This window comes from Nerophis lumbriciformis, linkage group LG37 (assembly GCF_033978685.3).
Source record: "Nerophis lumbriciformis linkage group LG37, RoL_Nlum_v2.1, whole genome shotgun sequence".
Classification (NCBI taxonomy): Eukaryota; Metazoa; Chordata; class Actinopteri; order Syngnathiformes; family Syngnathidae; genus Nerophis; species Nerophis lumbriciformis.
In genome coordinates, this window is record NC_084584.2 from 3,407,501 (window position 1) to 3,428,316 (window position 20,816).

Here is a 20,816-nt window from a genome sequence, read left to right on the forward strand (position 1 = left end):
TCCTGATCTTGTCGTCGCTCATCTCGCTTCCTTCCCTCGAGTCCGTGGACGAGTCCCGGTTGGTAGACCAGCTCTGCAAATGGGGTCTACGCCCCCCCTCACTAGTTGTCCCCTTTTCTCGGTTGTCGGGCTTGGATGCCGAAGGCGGCCGCCGGGTTCTGTCGGCGCTGCTGGCTGAGCTGCTGCTGTAAGTACGATTGCGAGGGCGCCGGATGTCCGATTTCGAATAACGCTTCGAGGTCATGGTGGTGACGTTTGATTTGCTCGCTTTCCTCTCCACGTTTCTTTGTGCCGGAGCGTCCTTGTCAGGCTGCTCTCTGGCTCGGCTGCTGCTGTTGTTGTTGTCACTTTTTCTGTGGTTTTCTCTCCCTTGTTCTCCATCCTTCCCTGCCTTATTCACCCGGTCAGCTTCGGTTCTCTCGCGCTGGGTTCCCCTCTCCGCTCTCACACCGCCATCGTCTCCTCTCCTGCACTCTTGATTCCTCTCCTTGTCGCTTCCTCTCCTCCTGCGGTTTCGCTTCTTCTCTCCCTCCTCGTCTTTGGTCCCACCGCCCTGCTCTCTTCTTTCCTTGTCGGCTGTCTTCCCTTTCCTGCCGCCGGCTTCGTCGCTGCCTTTAGCCTTCCCTTTGACGCTGAGTTTCTCCGCTTGACTCGCGAGACTGTCCACTGCAGCATCAGAGGGAGTTCTCCCACAATCTTTGCTACTCTCATTGGGTTTAGCCGACTTCACGGTTTCCTGGGTACCTTTAACTTCTTTATTATTTCCCGCTCCGCTGTCTTTTCCCTGTACGCTTTTGCGACTACCAGGCTGATAAAATTCACGGTCAGGCTTGCGAGCTTTCCTTGGCTTAGCAGCACCCGCAAGTTCCAGGCCTTCCCGGTCATTCTGACCAAAGTCTTTGTCCCTGGGGTCCTCGGTATCCCCTTTGCAATTCACAGCACTACCGCCGTCACTTTTTAGCCTCCCGTCGGGTCTTTCCCCCGCACTCATGACGGCCTCTGTGCACTCCGATCTCCCCGAAGCAGGGAGGCTCTTTTTGGTGTTCTTTGGTTTGGTTCTTTGGTTCAAGCCTTGTGAGTCGGAGGTCCGGGGTCCACGGTCACTTGGGGCAGTTTCTGCCTCTTCACTTTCACGACAATGTCGTCCCTGTCCAGGTACTCGCTGATAACGTTGCACGTCAGGATGCCGCCAGGACTTCTTGCCCGTGGGACAGTTCTCTGATCAAATAACACAAAAAAGAGGGTGTAACAGGGCTTTAAAAGTAGGGCGGGGAGATATGGACCAAAACTCATATCCTGATGTATTTTGGCCGGATATCAATATAAAGTGTACATACACTTGTAAAGAACATGATGTCATGGCTGTCTTGCTTTAAATGGGACAATGAAAAAGGAGGATTAGCTCCAAATTCTTCAGGACAAGCTAAAATCATCAGCCCGGAGGTTGGGTCTTGGGCACAGTTGGGTGTTCCAACAGGACAATGACCCCAAACACACGTCTATGGACTGGACTCTCACTATTATGTTAGATCCACTACGGACTGGACTCTCACACTATTGTGTTAGATCCACTATGGACTGGACTCTCACTATTATGTTAGATCCACTATGGACTGGACTCTCACTATTATGTTAGATCCACTATGGACTGGAATCTCACACTATTATGTTGGATCCACTATGGACTGTACTCTCACACTATTATGTTAGATCCACTATGGACTGGACTCTCACAATATTATGCTAGATCCACTATGGACTGGACTCTCACACTATTATGTTAGATCTACTATGGACTGGACTCTCACACTATTACCGGTATGTTAGATCCACGATGGACTGGACTCTCACACTATTATGTTAGATCCACTATGGACTGGACTCTCACAATATTATGTTAGATCCACTATGGACTGGACTCTCACACTATTATGTTAGATCCACTATGGACTGGACTCTCACAGTATTATGTTAGATCCACTATGGACTGGACTCTCACACTATTATGTTAGATCCACTATGGACTGGACTCTCACACTATGATGTTAGATCCACTATGGACTGGACTCTCCCACTATTATGTTAGATCCACTTTGGACTGGACTCTCACAGTATTATGTTAGATCCACTATGGACTGGACTCTCACTATTATGCTAGATCCACTATGGACTGGACTCTCACACTATTATGTTAGATCCACTATGGACTGGACTCTCACAGTATTATGTTAGATCCACTATGGACTGGACTCTCACACTATTATGTTAGATCCACTACGGACTGGACTCTCACAGTATTATGTTAGATCCACTATGGACTGGACTCTCACAGTATTATGTTAGATCCACTATGGACTGGACTCTCACACTATTATGTTAGATCCACTATGGACTGGACTCTCACTATTATGCTAGATCCACTATGGACTGGACTCTCACACTATTATGTTAGATCCACTATGGACTGGACTCTCACACTATTATGCTAGATCCACTATGGACTGGACTCTCACACTGTTATGTTAGATCCACTATGGACTGGACTCTCACAATATTATGCTAGATCCACTATGGACTGGACTCTCACACTATTATGTTAGATCCATTATGGACTGGACTCTCACTATTATGTTAGATCCACTATGGACTGGACTCTCACACTATTATGTTAGATCCACTATGGACTGGACTGTCACAATATTATGTTAGATCCACTATGGACTGGACTCTCACACTATTATGTTAGATCCACTATGGACTGGACTCTCTCACTATTATGTTAGATCCACTATGGACTGGACTCTCACACTATTATGTTAGATCCACTATGGACTGGACTCTCACACTATTATGTTAGATCCACTATGGACTGGACTCTCACACTATTATGTTAGATCCACTATGGACTGGACTCTCACAGTATTATGTTAGATCCACTATGGACTGGACTCTCACACTATTATGTTAGATCCACTATGGACTGGACTCTCACACTATTATGTTAGATCCACTATGGACTGGACTCTCACAGTATTATGTTAGATCCACTATGGACTGGACTCTCACACTATTATGTTAGATCCACTATGGACTGGACTCTCACAGCATTATGTTAGATCCACTATGGACTGGACTCTCACAGTATTATGTTAGATCCACTATGGACTGGACTCTCACACTATTATGTTAGATCCACTATGGACTGGACTCTCACTATTATGCTAGATCCACTATGGACTGGACTCTCACACTATTATGTTAGATCCACTATGGACTGGACTCTCACACTATTATGCTAGATCCACTATGGACTGGACTCTCACACTGTTATGTTAGATCCACTATGGACTGGACTCTCACAATATTATGCTAGATCCACTATGGACTGGACTCTCACACTATTATGTTAGATCCATTATGGACTGGACTCTCACTATTATGTTAGATCCACTATGGACTGGACTCTCACACTATTATGCTAGATCTACTATGGACTGGACTCTCACTATTATGTTAGATCCACTATGGACTGGACTCTCACACTATTATGTTAGATCCACTATGGACTGGACTGTCACAATATTATGTTAGATCCACTATGGACTGGACTCTCACACTATTATGTTAGATCCACTATGGACTGGACTCTCTCACTATTATGTTAGATCCACTATGGACTGGACTCTCACACTATTATGTTAGATGCACTATGGACTGGACTCTCACACTATTATGTTAGATCCACTATGGACTGGACTCCCAAAATATTATGTTAGATCTAATATGGACTGGACTCTCACACTATTATGTTAGATCCACTATGAACTGGACTCTCACACTATTATGTTAGATCCACTACGGACTGGACTCTCACACTATTATGTTAGACCCACTATGGACTGGACTCTCACAATATTATGTTAGATCCACTATGGACTGGACTCTCACACTATTATGTTAGATCCACTATGGGCTGGACTCTCACACTATTATGTTAGATCCACTATGGACTGGACTCTCAAAATATTATGTTAGATCCAATATGGACTGGACTCTCACACTATTATGTTAGATCCACTATGAACTGGACTCTCACAATATTATGTTAGATCCACTATGGACTGGACTCTCACACTATTATGTTAGATCCACTATGGACTGGACTCTCACACTATGATGTTAGATCCACTATGGACTGGACTCTCACAATATTATGCTAGATCCACTATGGACTGGACTCTCACAATATTATGCTAGATCCACTATGGACTGGACTCTCACACGAGTATGTTAGATCCACTATGGACTGGACTCTCACACTATTATGTTAGATCCACTATGGGCTAGACTCTCACAATATTATGCTAGATCCACTATGGACTGGACTCTCACACTATTATGTTAGATCCACCATGGACTGGACTCTCACACTATTATGTTACATCCACTATGGACTGGACTCTCACAATATTATGTTAGATCTACTATGGACTGGACTCTCACACTATTATGTTAGATCCACTATGGACTGGACTCTCACAGTATTATGTTAGATCCACTATGAACTGGACTCTTACACTATTATGTTAGATCTACTATGGACTGGACTCTCACACTATTATGTTAGATCCACTATGGACTGGACTCTCACAGTATTATGTTAGATCCACTATGAACTGGACTCACACTATTATGTTAGATCCACTATGGACTGGACTCTCACACGAGTATGTTAGATCCACTATGGACTGGACTCTCACACTATTATGCTAGATCCACTATGGACTGGACTCTCACACTATTATGCTAGATCCACTATGGACTGGACTCTCACACTATTATGTTACATCCACTATGAACTGGACTCTCACACTATTATGTTAGATCCACTATGGACTGGACTCTCACACTATTATGTTAGATCCACTATGGACTAGACTCTCACAATATTATGCTAGATCCACTATGGAATGGACTCTCACACTATTATGTTAGATCCACTATGTACTGGACTCTCACACTATTATGCTAGATCCACTATGGACTGGACTCTCACACGAGTATGTTAGATCCACTATGGACTGGACTCTCACACTATTATGCTAGATCCACTATGGACTGGACTCTCACACTATTATGCTAGATCCACTATGGACTGGACTCTCACACTATTATGTTACATCCACTATGAACTGGACTCTCACACTATTATGTTAGATCCACTATGGACTGGACTCTCACACTATTATGTTAGATCCACTATGGACTAGACTCTCACAATATTATGCTAGATCCACTATGGAATGGACTCTCACACTATTATGTTAGATCCACTATGTACTGGACTCTCACACTATTATGCTAGATCCACTATGGACTGGACTCTCACACTATTATGTTAGATCCACTATGGACTGGACTCTCACAGTATTATGTTAGATCCAGTTAGATCCACTATGGACTGGACTCTCACACTATTATGTTAGATCCACTATAGACTAGACTCTCACAATATTATGCTCGATCCACTATGGACTGGACTCTCACACTATTATGTTAGATCCACTATGGACTGGACTCTCACACTATTATGTTAGATCCACTATGGACTAGACTCTCACTATTATGTTAGATCCACTATGGACCGGACTCTCACACTATTATGTTAGATCCACTGTGAACTGGATTCTCACACTATTATGTTAGATCCACTATGGACTGGACTCTCACACTATTATGCTAGATCCACTATGGACTGGACTCTCACACTATTATGTTAGATCCACTATGGACTGGACTCTCACACTATTATGTTAGATCCACTATGGACTGGACTCTCACACTATTATGTTAGATCCACTATGGACTGGACTCTCACAATATTATGCTAGATCCACTATGGACTGGACTCTCACAGTATTATGTTAGATCCACTATGGACTGGACTCTCACACTATTATGTTAGATCCACTATGGACTGGACTCTCATTCACTATTATGTTAGATCCACTATGGACTGGACTCTCACACTATTATGTTAGATACACTATGGGCTAGACTCTCACAATATTATGCTAGATCCACTATGGACTGGACTCTCACACTATTATGTTAGATCCACTATGGACTGGACTCTCACACTATTATGTTAGATCCACTATGGACTGGACTCTCAATATTATGTTAGATCCACTATGGACTGGACTCTCACACTATTATGTTAGATCCACTATGGACTGGACTCTCACTATTATGCTAGATCCACTATGGACTGGACTCTCACTATTATGTTAGATCCACTTTGGACTGGACTCACACACTATTATGTTAGATCCACTATGGACTGGACTCTCACACTATTATGTTAGATCCACTATGGACTGGACTCTCACACTATTATGTTAGATCCACTATGAACTGGATTCTCACACTATTATGTTAGATCTACTATGGACTGGACTCTCACTATTATGTTAGATCCACTATGGACTGGACTCTCACTATTATGTTAGATCCACTATGGACTGGACTCTCACTATTATGCTAGATCCACTATGGACTGGACTCTCACTATTATGTTAGATCCACTATGGACTGGACTCTCACAGTATTATGTTAGATCCACTATGGACTGGACTCTCACAATATTATATTAGATCCACTATGGACTGGACTCTCACAGTATTATGTTAGACCCACTATGGACTGGACTTTCACACTATTATGTTGGATCCACTATGAACTGGATTCTCACACTATTATGTTAGATTCACTATGGACTGGACGCTCACAATATTATGTTACATCCACTATGGACTGGACTCTCACAATATTATGTTAGATCCACTATGGACTGGACTCTCACACTATTATGTTAGATCAACTATGGACTGGACTCTCACAATATTATGTTAGATCCACTACGGACTGGACTCTCACACTATTATGTTAGATCAACTATGGACTGGACTCTCACAATATTATGCTAGATCCACTACGGACTGGACTCTCACAATATTATGTTAGATCCACTATGGACTGGACTCTCACAGTATTATGTTAGATCCACTATGAACTGGATTCTCACACTATTATGTTAGATCCACTATGGACTGGACTCTCACACTATTATGTTAGATCCACTATGGACTGGACTCTCACACTATTATGTTACATCCACTATGAACTGGACTCTCACACTATTATGTTAGACCCACTATGGACTGAACTCTCACACTATTATGTTAGATCCACTATGGACTGGACTCTCACTATTATGTTAGATCCACTATGGACTGGACTCTCACTATTATGTTAGATTCACTATGGACTGGACTCTCACACTATTATGTTACATCCACTATGAACTGGACTCTCACAATATTATGTTAGATCCACTATGGACTGGACTCTCACACTATTATGTTAGATCCTCTATGGACTCTAACACTATTATGTTAGATCCACTATGAACTGGACTCTTACACTATTATGTTAGATCTACTATGGACTGGACTCTCACACTATTATGCTAGATCCACTATGGACTGGACTCACACTATTATGTTAGATCCACTATGGGCTAGACACTCACAATATTATGCTAGATCCACTATGGACTGGACTCTCACACTATTATGTTAGATCCACTATGGACTGGACTCTCACAATATTATGCTAGATCCACTATGGACTGGACTCTCACACTATTATGTTAGATCCACTATGAACTGGATTCTCACACTATTATGTTAGATCCACTATGGACTGGACTCTCACTATTATGTTAGATCCACTATGGACTGGACTCTCACTATTATGTTAGATCCACTATGGACTAGACTCTCACACTATTATGCTAGATCCACTATGGACTGGACTCTCACTATTATGTTAGATCCACTATGGACTGGACTCTCACACTATTATGTTAGATCCACTATGGACTGGACTCTCACAATATTATGTTAGATCCACTATGGACTGGACTATCACTATTATGTTAGATCCACTATGGACTGGACTCTCACACTATTATGTTACATCCACTATGAACTGGACTCACACTATTATGTTAGATCCACTATGGACTGGACTCTCACAATATTATGTTAGATCCACTATGGACTGGACTCTCACAATATTATGTTAGATCCACTATGGACTGGACTCTCACACTATTATGTTAGATCCACTATGAACTGGACTCTCACACTATTATGTTAGATCCACTATGGACTGGACTCTCACAATATTATGCTAGATCCACTATGGACTGGACTCTCACACTATTATGCTAGATCCACTATGGACTGGACTCTCACACTATTATGTTAGATACACTATGGGCTAGACTCTCACAATATTATGCTAGATCCACTATGGACTGGACTCTCACACTATTATGTTAGATCCACTATGGACTGGACTCTCACAATATTATGCTAGATCCACTATGGACTGGACTCTCACACTATTATGTTAGATCCACTATGGGCTAGACTCTCACAATATTATGCTAGATCCACTATGGACTGGACTCTCACACTATTATGTTAGATCCACTATGGACTGGACTCTCACTATTATGTTAGATCCACTATGGACTGGACTCTCACAGTATTATGTTAGATCCACTATGGACTGGACTTTCACGCTATTATGTTAGATCCACTATGAACTGGATTCTCACACTATTATGTTAGATCCACTATGGACTGGACTCTCACAATATTATGTTAGATCCACTATGGACTGGACTCTCACACTATTATGTTGATGTGGGATCTGAGCCGAGGATGAGGTTGTGGCTTGTGCAGCCCTTTGAGACACTTGTGATTTAGGGCTATATAAGTAAACATTGATTGATTGATTGTGTGCCGCGGCACAGTGGTTGAAAAACACTGATCCAGAGAATAATTTCGCCACAGCTAGTGTGTGTGTGTGTGTGTGTGTGTGTGTGACAATCATGTGTACTTAGCACTTCTGATGACGTCATATAGCAACTTCTAGCGACTTTTAGGACAGCCAATAGCGACTCTCCTTACTGAGGCGCTGGCGTCCGTGTGACGTCATCCGAGTAGCACACTAAGACATGTCAATACAGTTCATCGAATAAATAAGTCAGCATTAACTGCACTATCATTTAAAGTGTCAACAGGTCCACGAAAGGCTAGTTTGTGTTATTTTGTCGTCGTAAAAGTTGTCGTGGTGTTGGTGGGCGACGTTTAAAAAGAGACCGCGCGGGATCACAGCGCTAACTAAGCTAGCAAACATTAGCCGCTTTGTGTACATTAAGCCGCGCCGTCCGTAAAGAGAGTTAGTTAGTAACTTTATATCTACCATCTTGTCGTGGCGTCTCACCTTTGCACGAGTCGCCGGTGTCAGGAGGTTTGTTGGACGCCTCAGCTCGAAGTTCCGCGGCTGAGATCCTGACTCTGTCCAGCTGCTCCGCCATCTTGGATAGGACTGCCCACAAAACATAACAAGGACGGAAGCCGCGCCGGAGCAAAAAGCAATGACGTCCGCCCATGCTCGAAAAGCAACACTTCGCCGTCACTGTCGCACACAACTTTTGCAAAAATAAATAACAGACTCGTTTAGGCAATATATTTGGAGTGAATAGAACGTTGCTACGTGGAGTCGGTGTGGTTTAGTTCTTTTTTTTTGCCAGCCGCTAGATGTCAGAATTGAGCTCTGGAGATGTGACGTTCGCGAACGATCGGATCTTTTTAAGTCAGTGTTTTTCAACCTTTTCTGAGCCGAGGCACATTTTTTTCATTGAAATAAATCTGGAGGCCCACCGACAGCAGAAAACATTCAAAAAATGAAACTCAGCAGCCGATGTTGACGATAAAAAGTTGTTCTCGCAATTGTTGGATATGAATTCAAAGCATAACCAAGCATGCATCACTATAGTTCTTGTCTCAAAGTAATAAATAATAATAATAATAATAATAATAATAATAATAATAATAATAATAATACATTACATTTGTAACGCACTTTACATTTGTTAAAATCTCAAACTGCTACGAAGTAAAAATAATAATAATAATAATAATAATAAAATAAATAAATACCAATTTTTTGCATTAAGAATATTTTTTATTTTAATGGAGAAAACTGTTTTTGTTTGTTTACTGTTAGAATTTTTTATTTTTTTTTACTTAGAAATCTTTTTTTTCTTGAATAATTGTTTGCCAATCATGAGTTGAAGTGAAGAAAACGTTGATTTTCAAGAAAAAAAAAAGATTTTCAAGGTAAAAGTTGATTTTCATGACAAAAACATATTTTCAAGGAAAATAAAAATATTTTCAAGACAAATAATGATTTTCAAGGTAAAAGTTTATTTTTAAGAAAAAAAAAAGATTTTCAAGGTAAAAGTTGATTTTCAAGAAAAAAAAAGATTTTCAAGGTGAAAAAAATATTTTCAAGACAAAAAATGATTTTCAAGGCAAAAGTTGATTTTTAGGGGAAAAAAATGATTTTCAAAGTAAAAGTCGATTTTCAAGACAAAAAATGATTTTCAAGGTAAAAGTTAATTTTCAAGAAAAAAAAAGATTTTCAAGGTAAAAGTTGATTTTTAAGAAAAAAAATTATTTTACATTTTATTTTATTTTATTTTATGTGGGCTATACCGAGGATGTCGTTGTGGCTTGTGCAGCCCTTTGAGACACTTGTGATTTAGGGCTATATAAATAAACATTGATTGATTGATTGATTGATTGATTTTCAAGGTAAAAGTTGATTTTTAAGAAAAAAAAAGATTTTCAAGGTAAAAGTTGATTTTTAAGAAAAAACAATGCTTTTCAAGGTAAATGTTGATTTTCAAGGAAAAAAATGATTTTCAAGGAAAAAAAAGATTTTCAAGAAAAAAAAAAGATTTTCAAGGAAAAAAAAGATTTTCAAGAAAAAAAAAGATTTTCAAGGTAAAAGTTGATTTTCAAGAAAAAAAAATATTTTCAAGGAAAAAAGAATATTTTCAAGGAAAAAATAATATTTTCAAGAAAAAAAATTATTTTCAAAGTAAAAGTTGATTTTTAAGAAAAAAAAATGATTTTCAAGGTAAAAAATGATTTTCAAGACAAAAAAATATTTTCAAGGTAAAAGTTGATTTTTAAGAAAAAAACCATCAATTTCAAGGTAAAAAATTATTTTCAAGACAAAAAATGATTTTCAAGGTAAAAGTTGATTTTCAAGAAAAAAAAAGATTTTCAAGGTAAAAGTTGAAAAAACTTTTTTACATTAAGAATCTTTTTTACGGTTTTTGTTTTTTTTACTGTTAGAATTATTTTTTTTAACTTATAAATCTTTTTTTTACTTGAATAATAGTTTGCCAATCATGAGTTGAAGCAAAGAAAAGAGTGCTTGAGGAGTCCTTCATTCTTCACCAAAAAATGATTTTCAAGGTAAAAGTTGATTTTTAGGAACAAAAAAAGATTTTCAAGGTGAAAGTGGATTTTTGAGAAAGAAAAAAAAAGATTTTCAAGGTAAAAGTCGATTTTTATGACAAAAAATGATTTTCAAGGAAAAAAATTATTTTCAAGACAAAAAATTATTTTCAAGGTAAAATTTGATTTTCAAGAAAAAGAAAGATTTTCAAGGTAAAAGTTGATTTTTAAGAAAAAAAAGGATTTTCAAGGTAAAAGTTGATTTTTAAGAAAAAAAATGATTTTCAAGGTAAAAGTTGATTTTTAAGAAAAAACAATGCTTTTCAAGGTAAATGTTGATTTTCAAGGGAAAAAAATGATTTTCAAGGAAAAAAAAGATTTTCAAGAAAAAAAAAGATTTTCAAGGAAAAAAATGATTTTCAAGAAAAAAAAAGATTTTCAAGGTAAAAGTTGATTTTCAAGAAAAAAAAATATTTTCAAGGAAAAAAGAATATTTTCAAGGAAAAAATAATATTTTCAAGAAAAAAATTTATTTTCAAAGTAAAAGGTGATTTTTAAGAAAAAAAAAAGATTTTCAAGGTAAAAAATGATTTTCAAGACAAAAAAATATTTTCAAGGTAAAAGTTGATTTTTAAGAAAAAAACATCAATTTCAAGGTAAAAAATTATTTTCAAGACAAAAAAAGATTTTCAAGGTAAAAGTTGATTTTCAAGAAAAAAAAAAGATTTTCAAGGTAAAAGTTGAAAAAACTTTTTTACATTAAGAATCTTTTTTACGGTTTTTGTTTTTTTTACTGTTAGAATTTTTTTTTTTTACTTATAAATCTTTTTTTTACTTGAATAATAGTTTGCCAATCATGAGTTGAAGCAAAGAAAAGAGTGCTTGAGGAGCCCTTCATTCTTCACCAAAAAAAGATTTTCAAGGTAAAAGTTGATTTTTAGGAACAAAAAAAGATTTTCAAGGTGAAAGTCGATTTTTGAGAAAGAAAAAAAAAGATTTTCAAGGTAAAAGTTGATTTTTATGACAAAAAATGATTTTCAAGGAAAAAAATGATTTTCAAGACAAAAAATGATTTTCAAGGTAAAATTTGATTTTCAAGAAAAAAAATTATTTTCAAGGTAAAAGTTCATTTTCATGACAAAAAATTTTTTCAAGGTGAAAGTTGATTTTCAAGGTAAAAACATATTTTCAAGGAAAAAAAAATTTCAAGACAAAAAATTATTTTCAAGGTAAAAGTTGAATTTCAAGAAAAAAAAAGATTTTCAAGGTAAAAGTTGATTTTCATGACAAAAAATTAATTTCAAGGAAAAAAATTATTTTCAAGACAAAAAATGATTTTCAAGGTAAAAGTTGATTTTTAAGAAAAAACAATGCTTTTCAAGGTAAATGTTGATTTTCAAGGAAAAAAAAGATTTTCAAGGAAAAAAAAGATTTTCAAGAAAAAAAAAAGATTTTCAAGGAAAAAAATGATTTTCAAGAAAAAAAAAGATTTTCAAGGTAAAAGTTGATTTTCAAGAAAAAAAAATATTTTCAAGGAAAAAATAATATTTTCAAGGAAAAAATAATATTTTCAAGAAAAAAAATTATTTTCAAAGTAAAAGTTGATTTTTAAGAAAAAAAAAAAGATTTTCAAGGTAAAAAATTATTTTCAAGACAAAAAAATATTTTCAAGGTAAAAGTTGATTTTTAAGAAAAAAAACATCAATTTCAAGGTAAAAAATTATTTTCAAGACAAAAATGATTTTCAAGGTAAAAGTTGATTTTCAAGAAAAAAAAAAGATTTTCAAGGTAAGAGTTGAAAAAACTTTTTTACATTAAGAATCTTTTTTACGGTTTTTGTTTTTTTTACTGTTAGAATTATTTTTTTTTTTACTTATAAATCTTTTTTTTACTTGAATAATTGTTTGCCAATCACGAGTTGAAGCGAAGAAAAGAGTGCTTGAGGAGTCCTTAATTTTTCACCAAAAAATGATTTTCAAGGTAAAAGTTGATTTTTAGGGAAAAAAAGATTTTCAAGGTAAAAGTCGATTTTTAAGAAAAAAAAAAAAGATTTTCAAGGTAAAAGTTGATTTTTATGACAAAAAATGATTTTCAAGGAAAAAAATGATTTTCAAGACAAAAAATGATTTTCAAGGTAAAATTTGATTTTCAAGAAAAAAATTATTTTCAAGGTAAAAGTTGATTTTCATGACAAAAAAAATTTTCAAGGTAAAAGTTGATTTTCAAGGTAAAAACATATTTTCAAGGAAAAAAAAAATTTTCCAGACAAAAAATTATTTTCAAGGTAAAAGTTGAATTTCAAGAAAAAAAAAGATTTTCAAGGTAAAAGTTGATTTTCATGACAAAAAATTATTTTCAAGGAAAAAAATTATTTTCAAGACAAAAAATGATTTTCAAGGTAAAAGTTGATTTTCATGACAAGAAATGATTTTCAAGGTAAAAGTTGATTTTCAAGAAAAAAAAAGATTTTCAAGGTAAAAGTTAAAAAAATAAATAAATTTAGAAAAAAACTTTTTACATTAAGATTTTTTTATTTAAATGGAGAAAACTGTTTTGTTTTTTTACTGTTAGAAATTTTTATTTTTTTACTTACAAATATTTTTTTACTTGAATAATTGTTTGCCAATCATGAGTTGAAGTGAAGAAAAGAGTGTTTAAGGAGTCCTTCACCCTTCACCAAAAAAAAGATTTTCAAGGTAAAAGTAGATTTTTAAGGGAAAAAAAAGATTTTGAAGGTAAAAGTTGATTTTTAAGGGGAAAAAAAAGATTTTCTAGGTAAAAGATAATTTTGAAGAAAAAACAATGATTTTCAAGGTTAAAGTTGATTTTAATTAAAAAAAAAGATTTTCAAGGAAATAAATGATTTTCAAGACAAAAAATTATTTTTAAGGTAAAAGTTGATTTTCAAGAAAAAACAAATTTTCAGGGTAAAAGTTGATTTTCAAGACAAAAAAATATTTTCAAGGAAAAAAATTATTTTCAAGACAAAAAATTACTTTCAAGGTAAAAGTTGATTTTCATGACAAGAAACGATTTTCAAGGTAAAAGTTGATTTTCCAGAAAAAAAAAGATTTTCAAGGTAAAAGTTGAAAATAAAAATAATAAAATAAAAAATAAAACTTTTTTACATTAAGAATCTTTTTATTGTAATAGAGAAAACTGTTTTAGTTTTTTTAATGTTAGAAAATATTTATTTTTTTTACTTACAAATCTTTTTTTTACTTGAATAATTGTTTGCCAATCATGAGTTGAAGTGAAGAAAAGTGTTTCACTCTTCAGCTGGACCTGAAAAAATAAATAAATAAAATAAAAAATACGGAGCCCCTAAAGTACGGAGCCCCTAAAGGGACATGGGGGAAATACATTTTTATTTTTTTTTTATTTTTTATTTTTAGACATGTATCTCTTGCGGACGAGAAACTTTTTATAAAGTTATAAAAAAAAAAAAATTGTTTTTTATTTTTAATTTTTTTTAATTTTTTAGACAACTTTCTCGTGTGCACGAGAAACTTTTTATAAAGTTATAAAGATAAAAAAAAGTTATAATTTATTTATTTATTTAATTTTTTTTAGACATGTATCTCATGCACACAAGATAGTTTCTCGTGTACACGAGTACATGTCTAAAAAAAATAAAATAAAATAAAAAATTATTAAAATTTTTTTTTTCTCCCATGTCCCTTTAGGGGCTCCGTAAAAAAATAAATAAATAAATAAATAAAAGTATATATATATATATATATATATTTTTTTTTTTAAATTAAAAAATAAAATAAAAATACAATAAAAAAAAATAAAAAAATAAAAGTAGGTTTACTGTCATGACCTGTCACATCACGCCGTGACTTATTTGGAGTTTATTGGTGTTTTCTTTTGTGTAAATAGAGCTCATTACTCCTGTTTTAGCCTCCCTCCACTGGCTGCCTGTCATGACTTGGTCCTGGGTGTATGCTTTTCCGGGATGCAACGGAAAGTTGGCTCGGGCGAGACGGGAATGTAAATACATTTTTATTTAAACTACAAAAACAGGAAGTAAACAAAAGGCGCGCACAATGGCGGAGAACAAACTATGAAACCAAAAAACTTGCACCAAGGCAAAAACTATGAACAACAAAAAACACTAACTGTGGCAATAATAAACAAAACTTACTTTGCATGGACAAAAAGGAGCAACGTGAACGATGGACATGAAAAAAATAGCAGCAAGGGTCTTAAGGCTGCGTGGAGAGTGTGCAGAAGCATAAATGTGGGGATGTCACCAGAAAGACAAACTGAAAACACTGAACTTAAATACTACAGACATGATTAACGAAAACAGGTGCGTGACTCAAAACGTGAAACAGGTGCGTGACGTGACAGGTGAAAACTGATGGGTTGCTATGGTGACAATCAAGAGTGCACAATGAGTCCAAACGTGGAACAGGTGAAACTAATGGGGTAATCATGGAAACAAGACAAGGGAGTGAAAAGACTCGACTCGTTCGCAAACGTCACATCTCCAATTCTTGCCTTACTGCAAACACACACACGTGACTCAAGGTATACTGTATATGCGTGGAGGACATGAAGAGTCCCCCCCCACTTCACACACACACACACACACACACGCACACACACACACACACACACACACACACACACCCGCCGTCCCAGTAAACATCTTCATTTCCCTAGCAACAGCAAATTAAAGGGCCAGTCACCCTTTCCACAAAACATGTCTTCCACTCCTTCATGGCGTCACTGAAGTGTTCAGGTGTGGAATAACAATCAGGACGTGATGATGTCAGTAAAGACAAACACGCTCGTTTGAACGTTATAGCGGTCGTCTCCTGGCACGTGGAGCTTTTGTGTCTGCAGTGTGTGTGTGTGTGTGTGTGTGTGTGTGTGTGTGTTTTTGTATTTCTGCCCTTTTTGAGACACCAACAAGGAAAAGTATCTTCCATATGAGGAGGTGTGAACAAGTTAGGACGGAAATCATGGTCCCAATAACATTGCATCTAATAGAGAAATACTAGAGTCTGTGAACATTGCTCCAAAGTTTGGTTGATTTAATGTGCATACAAAAGTAAACATTGCCAGGTGCAAAGGCAGCAATATATGATTCAAAACAAGACGGCAGCTAAAGGACTTCCCTGTTCATCCCCGAAAAGAAGGGATTTTTCAAATTGACTGTGCGGCCCCTCTGGTCAACATATTAAATAACAAGTGTGTGTAAAAATTTGAAATGATCCCCCTTTGGCCAAGATTAATTAGAATATATATATATATATATATATATATATATATATATATATATATATATATATATATATATATATATATATATGTCTTAATAAGGTTATCCAAAAAATAGTGCTCGATACCGTAGTAGAGCGCAATATATGTATGTGTGGGGAAAAAAATCACAAGACTATTTCATCTCTACAGGCCTGTTTCATGAGGGGGGGTTCCCTCAATCATCAGGAGATTTTAATGGGAGCATTCGCATACCATGGTTTATATAGGGCACAGAGTGGGTGGGTACAGGCTGGCGTAGGGGCGTGGTGATTGGCTCATGTGTTACCTAGGAGGTGTTTCCGTCTGTGGCGGCATGCTGTTACAATTTCGCTGCGCTTGTTGAGGGATGACAGGTCTGGACGGTAAATAATAAACAGTTTCTCTTTCAAGCATAGGTTGCATCTTTTATTACCACTATTGTAAGGTGTGCTGGATGCAAGAATTTGCCATGTTATTGAATATTCAACATTATTGTCTTTGAGGTCCCAAATGTGTTTGCTGAGTTCTGTGGTATTTCGCAGGTTTTGGTTCCTGAAAGAAGCCTTGTGATTGTTCCATCTGGTTTTGAACTCTCCCTCGGTTAATCCTACATATGTGTCGGATGTGTTAATGTCCTTGCGTATTACCTTAGATTGGTAGACAACTGATGTTTGTAAGCACCCCCCGTTGAGAGGGCAATCAGGTTTCTTTCGACAGTTACAGCCTTTGTTGGTTTTGGAGTCGCTCTGTCCGGGGGCCGACGGCTCATTTGCAATTGTTTTGTTGTGGTTTAAGATGATTTGTCGTATATTGTTCATGCAGCTGTAGCTCAATTTAATGTTGTTCTTGTTGAATACTTTTCTTAGGGTGTTGTCTTTGGGAAAGTGTTTGTCAATCAGATTGAGGAATTTGTGTCCAAAAATGTCTCAACTAACATTGGCCACAAATTCCTCACTCTGATTGACAAACACTTCCCCAAAGGCAACACCCTAAGAAAAGTATTCAACAAGAACAACATTAAATTGAGCTACAGTTGTATGAACAATATACGACAAATTATCTCAAACCACAACAAAACAATTGCAAATGAGCCGTCGGCCCCCAGACAGAGCGAACCCAAAACCAACAAAGGCTGCAACTGCCGCAAGAAACCTGATTGCCCTCTCAACGGGGGGTGCTTACAAACATCAGTTGTCTACCAATCTAAGGTAACACGCAAGGACATTAACACATCCGACACATATGTAGGATTAACCGAGGGAGAGTTTAAAACCAGATGGAACAATCACAAGGCTTCTTTCAGGAACCAAAACCTGCGGAATACCACAGAACTCAGCAAACACATTTGGGACCTCAAAGACAATAATGTTGAATATTCAATAACATGGCAAATTCTTGCATCCAGCACACCTTACAATAGTGGTAATAAAAGATGCAACCTATGCTTGAAAGAGAAACTGTTTATTATTTACCGTCCAGACCTGTCATCCCTCAACAAGCGCAGCGAAATTGTAACAGCATGCCGCCACAGACGGAAACACCTCCTAGGTAACACATGAGCCAATCACCACGCCCCTATGCCAGCCTGTACCCACCCACTCTGTGCCCTATATAAACCATGGTATGTGAATGCTTCCATTAAAATCTCCTGATGATTGAGGGAACCCCTCATGAAACACGCCTGTAGAGATGAAGTAGTCTTGTGATTTTTTTCCCCACACACACATATATATATATATATATATATATATATATATATATATATATATATATATATATATATACTGTAATAACTTGAAGTAAATAATGAACATTAAAAAACAATTGCACAAAAAAAATAAAAAATAAAAGTAGTGTTTTTCTCACAATGTGTTGACTGTTTTCTTTTAATATTGTGAACATTTTCTCATATTTTTTCGGTTTCTGTAATATTGCAATATTTTCTTATAAAATTATGACTTTTTCATGTAAAATGGTGACATTTGTCATATAAAATTCTGACTGTTATCACAATATTGCCTTTTTTTCTTGTTCTTGTAAAATAGTGACATTTTTGGAGCGAAATGATGACTTTCGTCATAATTTTGCCAAGTAAAATTCCGATTATTATTATAATATTGCCAACATTTTGAAGAGTTCTTATAAAACTGTGACTTTTGTCGAGTAAAATGACGACTCTTTTCATAAAATTGCCAAAATGTTAAGCTTTTCTTGTAAAACTGCGATTGTTATTGAGTCAAATTCCAACTTTTATCGTAATATTGCACAAATGTTCAGTTTTTCTTGTAACATTTTGACTTGCGTTGAGTAAAGTGACGACTTTTATTATAATACTGCCAAAATTCTAAGTTTTTCTTGTGAAATTGTGACCTTTTTCTTGTGAAATTCCAACTCATTTTTCACAACAAGCTTTTTTTATATTTGCATAGTATGTCCATCCATCCATTTTTTCTACCGCTTGTCCCTTTCAGAGGTCTCAGGAAGGTAAGAAATACAAGAATGTGTGTGTGTGTGTGTGTGTATGTGTGTGTGTTTTTGTATTTCTGCCCTTCTTAAGACACCAACAAGGAAAAGTATCTTCCACATGAGGAGGTGTGAACAAGTTAGGACCGAAACCATGGTCCCAATAACATTGCATGTAATAGAGAAATACTAGAGTCTGTGAACATTGCTCCAAAGTCAGGATTTTTTTAGTTGATTTAATGTGCATACAAAAGTAAACATTGCCAGGTGCAAAGGCAACAATATATGATTAAAAACAAGACGGCAGCTAAAGGACTTCCCTGTTCATCCCCGAAAAGGAGGGATTTTTCAAATTGACTGTGTTGTCGGTTTTATAAGTGCTCCCCCTCTGGTCAACATATGAAATAACAAGTGTGTGTAAAAATTTGAAATGATCCCCCTTTGGCCAAAATTAATTTAAAAAAATAAAAATAAAATATGTATATAGAGATATACTGTAATAACTTGAAGTAAATAATGAACATTAAAAAACAATTGCACAAAAAAAATAAAAAAAATAATAAAAGTAGTCTTTTTCTCACAATGTGTTGACTGTTTTCTTTTAATATTGTGACCATTTTCTCATATTTTTTCGGTTTCTGTAATATTGCAATATTTTCTTATAAAATTATGACTTTTTCATGTAAAATCATGACTTTTTAATGCAAAACGGTGACATTTGTCATATACAATTCTGACTGTTATCACAAAATTGCCTTTTTTTGTTGTTCTTGTAAAATAGTGACATTTTTGGAGCGAAATGATGACTTTCGTCATAATTTTGCCAAGTAAAATTCCGATTATTATTATAATATTGCCAACATTTTGAAGAGTTCTTATAAAATTGTGACTTTTGTCGAGTAAAATGACGATTTTCTTGTGAAACTGCGAGTGTTATTGAGTCGAATTCCAACTTTTATCGTAATATTGCACAAATGTTCAGTTTTTTCTTGTAACATTTTGACTTGCGTTGAGTAAAGTGACGACTTTTATTATAACATTGCCAAAATTCTAAGTTTTTCTTGTGAAATTGTGACCTTTTTCTTGTGAAATTCCAACTCATTTTTCACAACAAGCTTTTTTTATATTTGCATAGTATGTCCATCCATCCATTTTTTTCTACCGCTTGTCCCTTTCAGAGGTCTCAGGAAGGTAAGAAATACAAGAATGTGTGTGTGTGTGTGTGTGTGTGTGTGTGAGGGGGGTGACACGCCGGAAGTGGTGGGCGTGTGTCTCCCCCCCCCCTTTGCGTGAGTGTGCGCGCGCGTGTCGGTGCCGCAGCACACTGCAGGTGGAGCAATGCAGGATGAGAAGAGACACGCAAGGACAGAGTGGGGGAGGGAAGGAGGCAAGGAGGGAGGCGAGGATGCGAGGAGGAGAGAGCCCGTGAATACAGATGAGAGATGCGGGGGAAGCTGGGACTATTTTTTTTTTTTTGCAGGTGAATCTCTTCACAGGAGGGGTTTCACCGACCCAATCACCCCCCCTCCTCCCCCACCCACACCCACACACCCACGCCCACGCTGGGACGTGACGTGACTGGAGCAGGGAGTTGGCAGAGGAGTCAAAAGTGGGACGATTTGTTGTCAATGCAGCTTTACGGCATGGGAGGAAATACGTGTGTGTGAAGTGAATGATATTTATATAGCGCTTTTCTCTAGTGAC

The 20,816-nt window shown here is 36.2% G+C and overlaps 1 protein-coding gene across 1 annotated transcript in view; it reads right to left on the reverse strand.

Annotated features, from left to right (window-relative positions):
• smg6 (SMG6 nonsense mediated mRNA decay factor) overlaps positions 1-9,488 on the reverse strand; it is a 58,821-nt gene extending 49,333 nt beyond the window's left edge. Inside the window, exons 1-2 of the mRNA XM_061931548.2 lie at positions 9,343-9,488; positions 1-1,218 (exon numbers count right to left, since the gene is read on the reverse strand). The exon at positions 1-1,218 is cut by the window's left edge and continues 847 nt beyond it. Of these exons, the coding sequence (XP_061787532.2) occupies positions 1-1,218; positions 9,343-9,457 (1,333 nt within the window). The 5' untranslated portion in view covers positions 9,458-9,488. The remainder of the gene's footprint in view (positions 1,219-9,342) is intronic.
• Between the last annotated feature and the right edge of the window lie 11,328 nt (positions 9,489-20,816).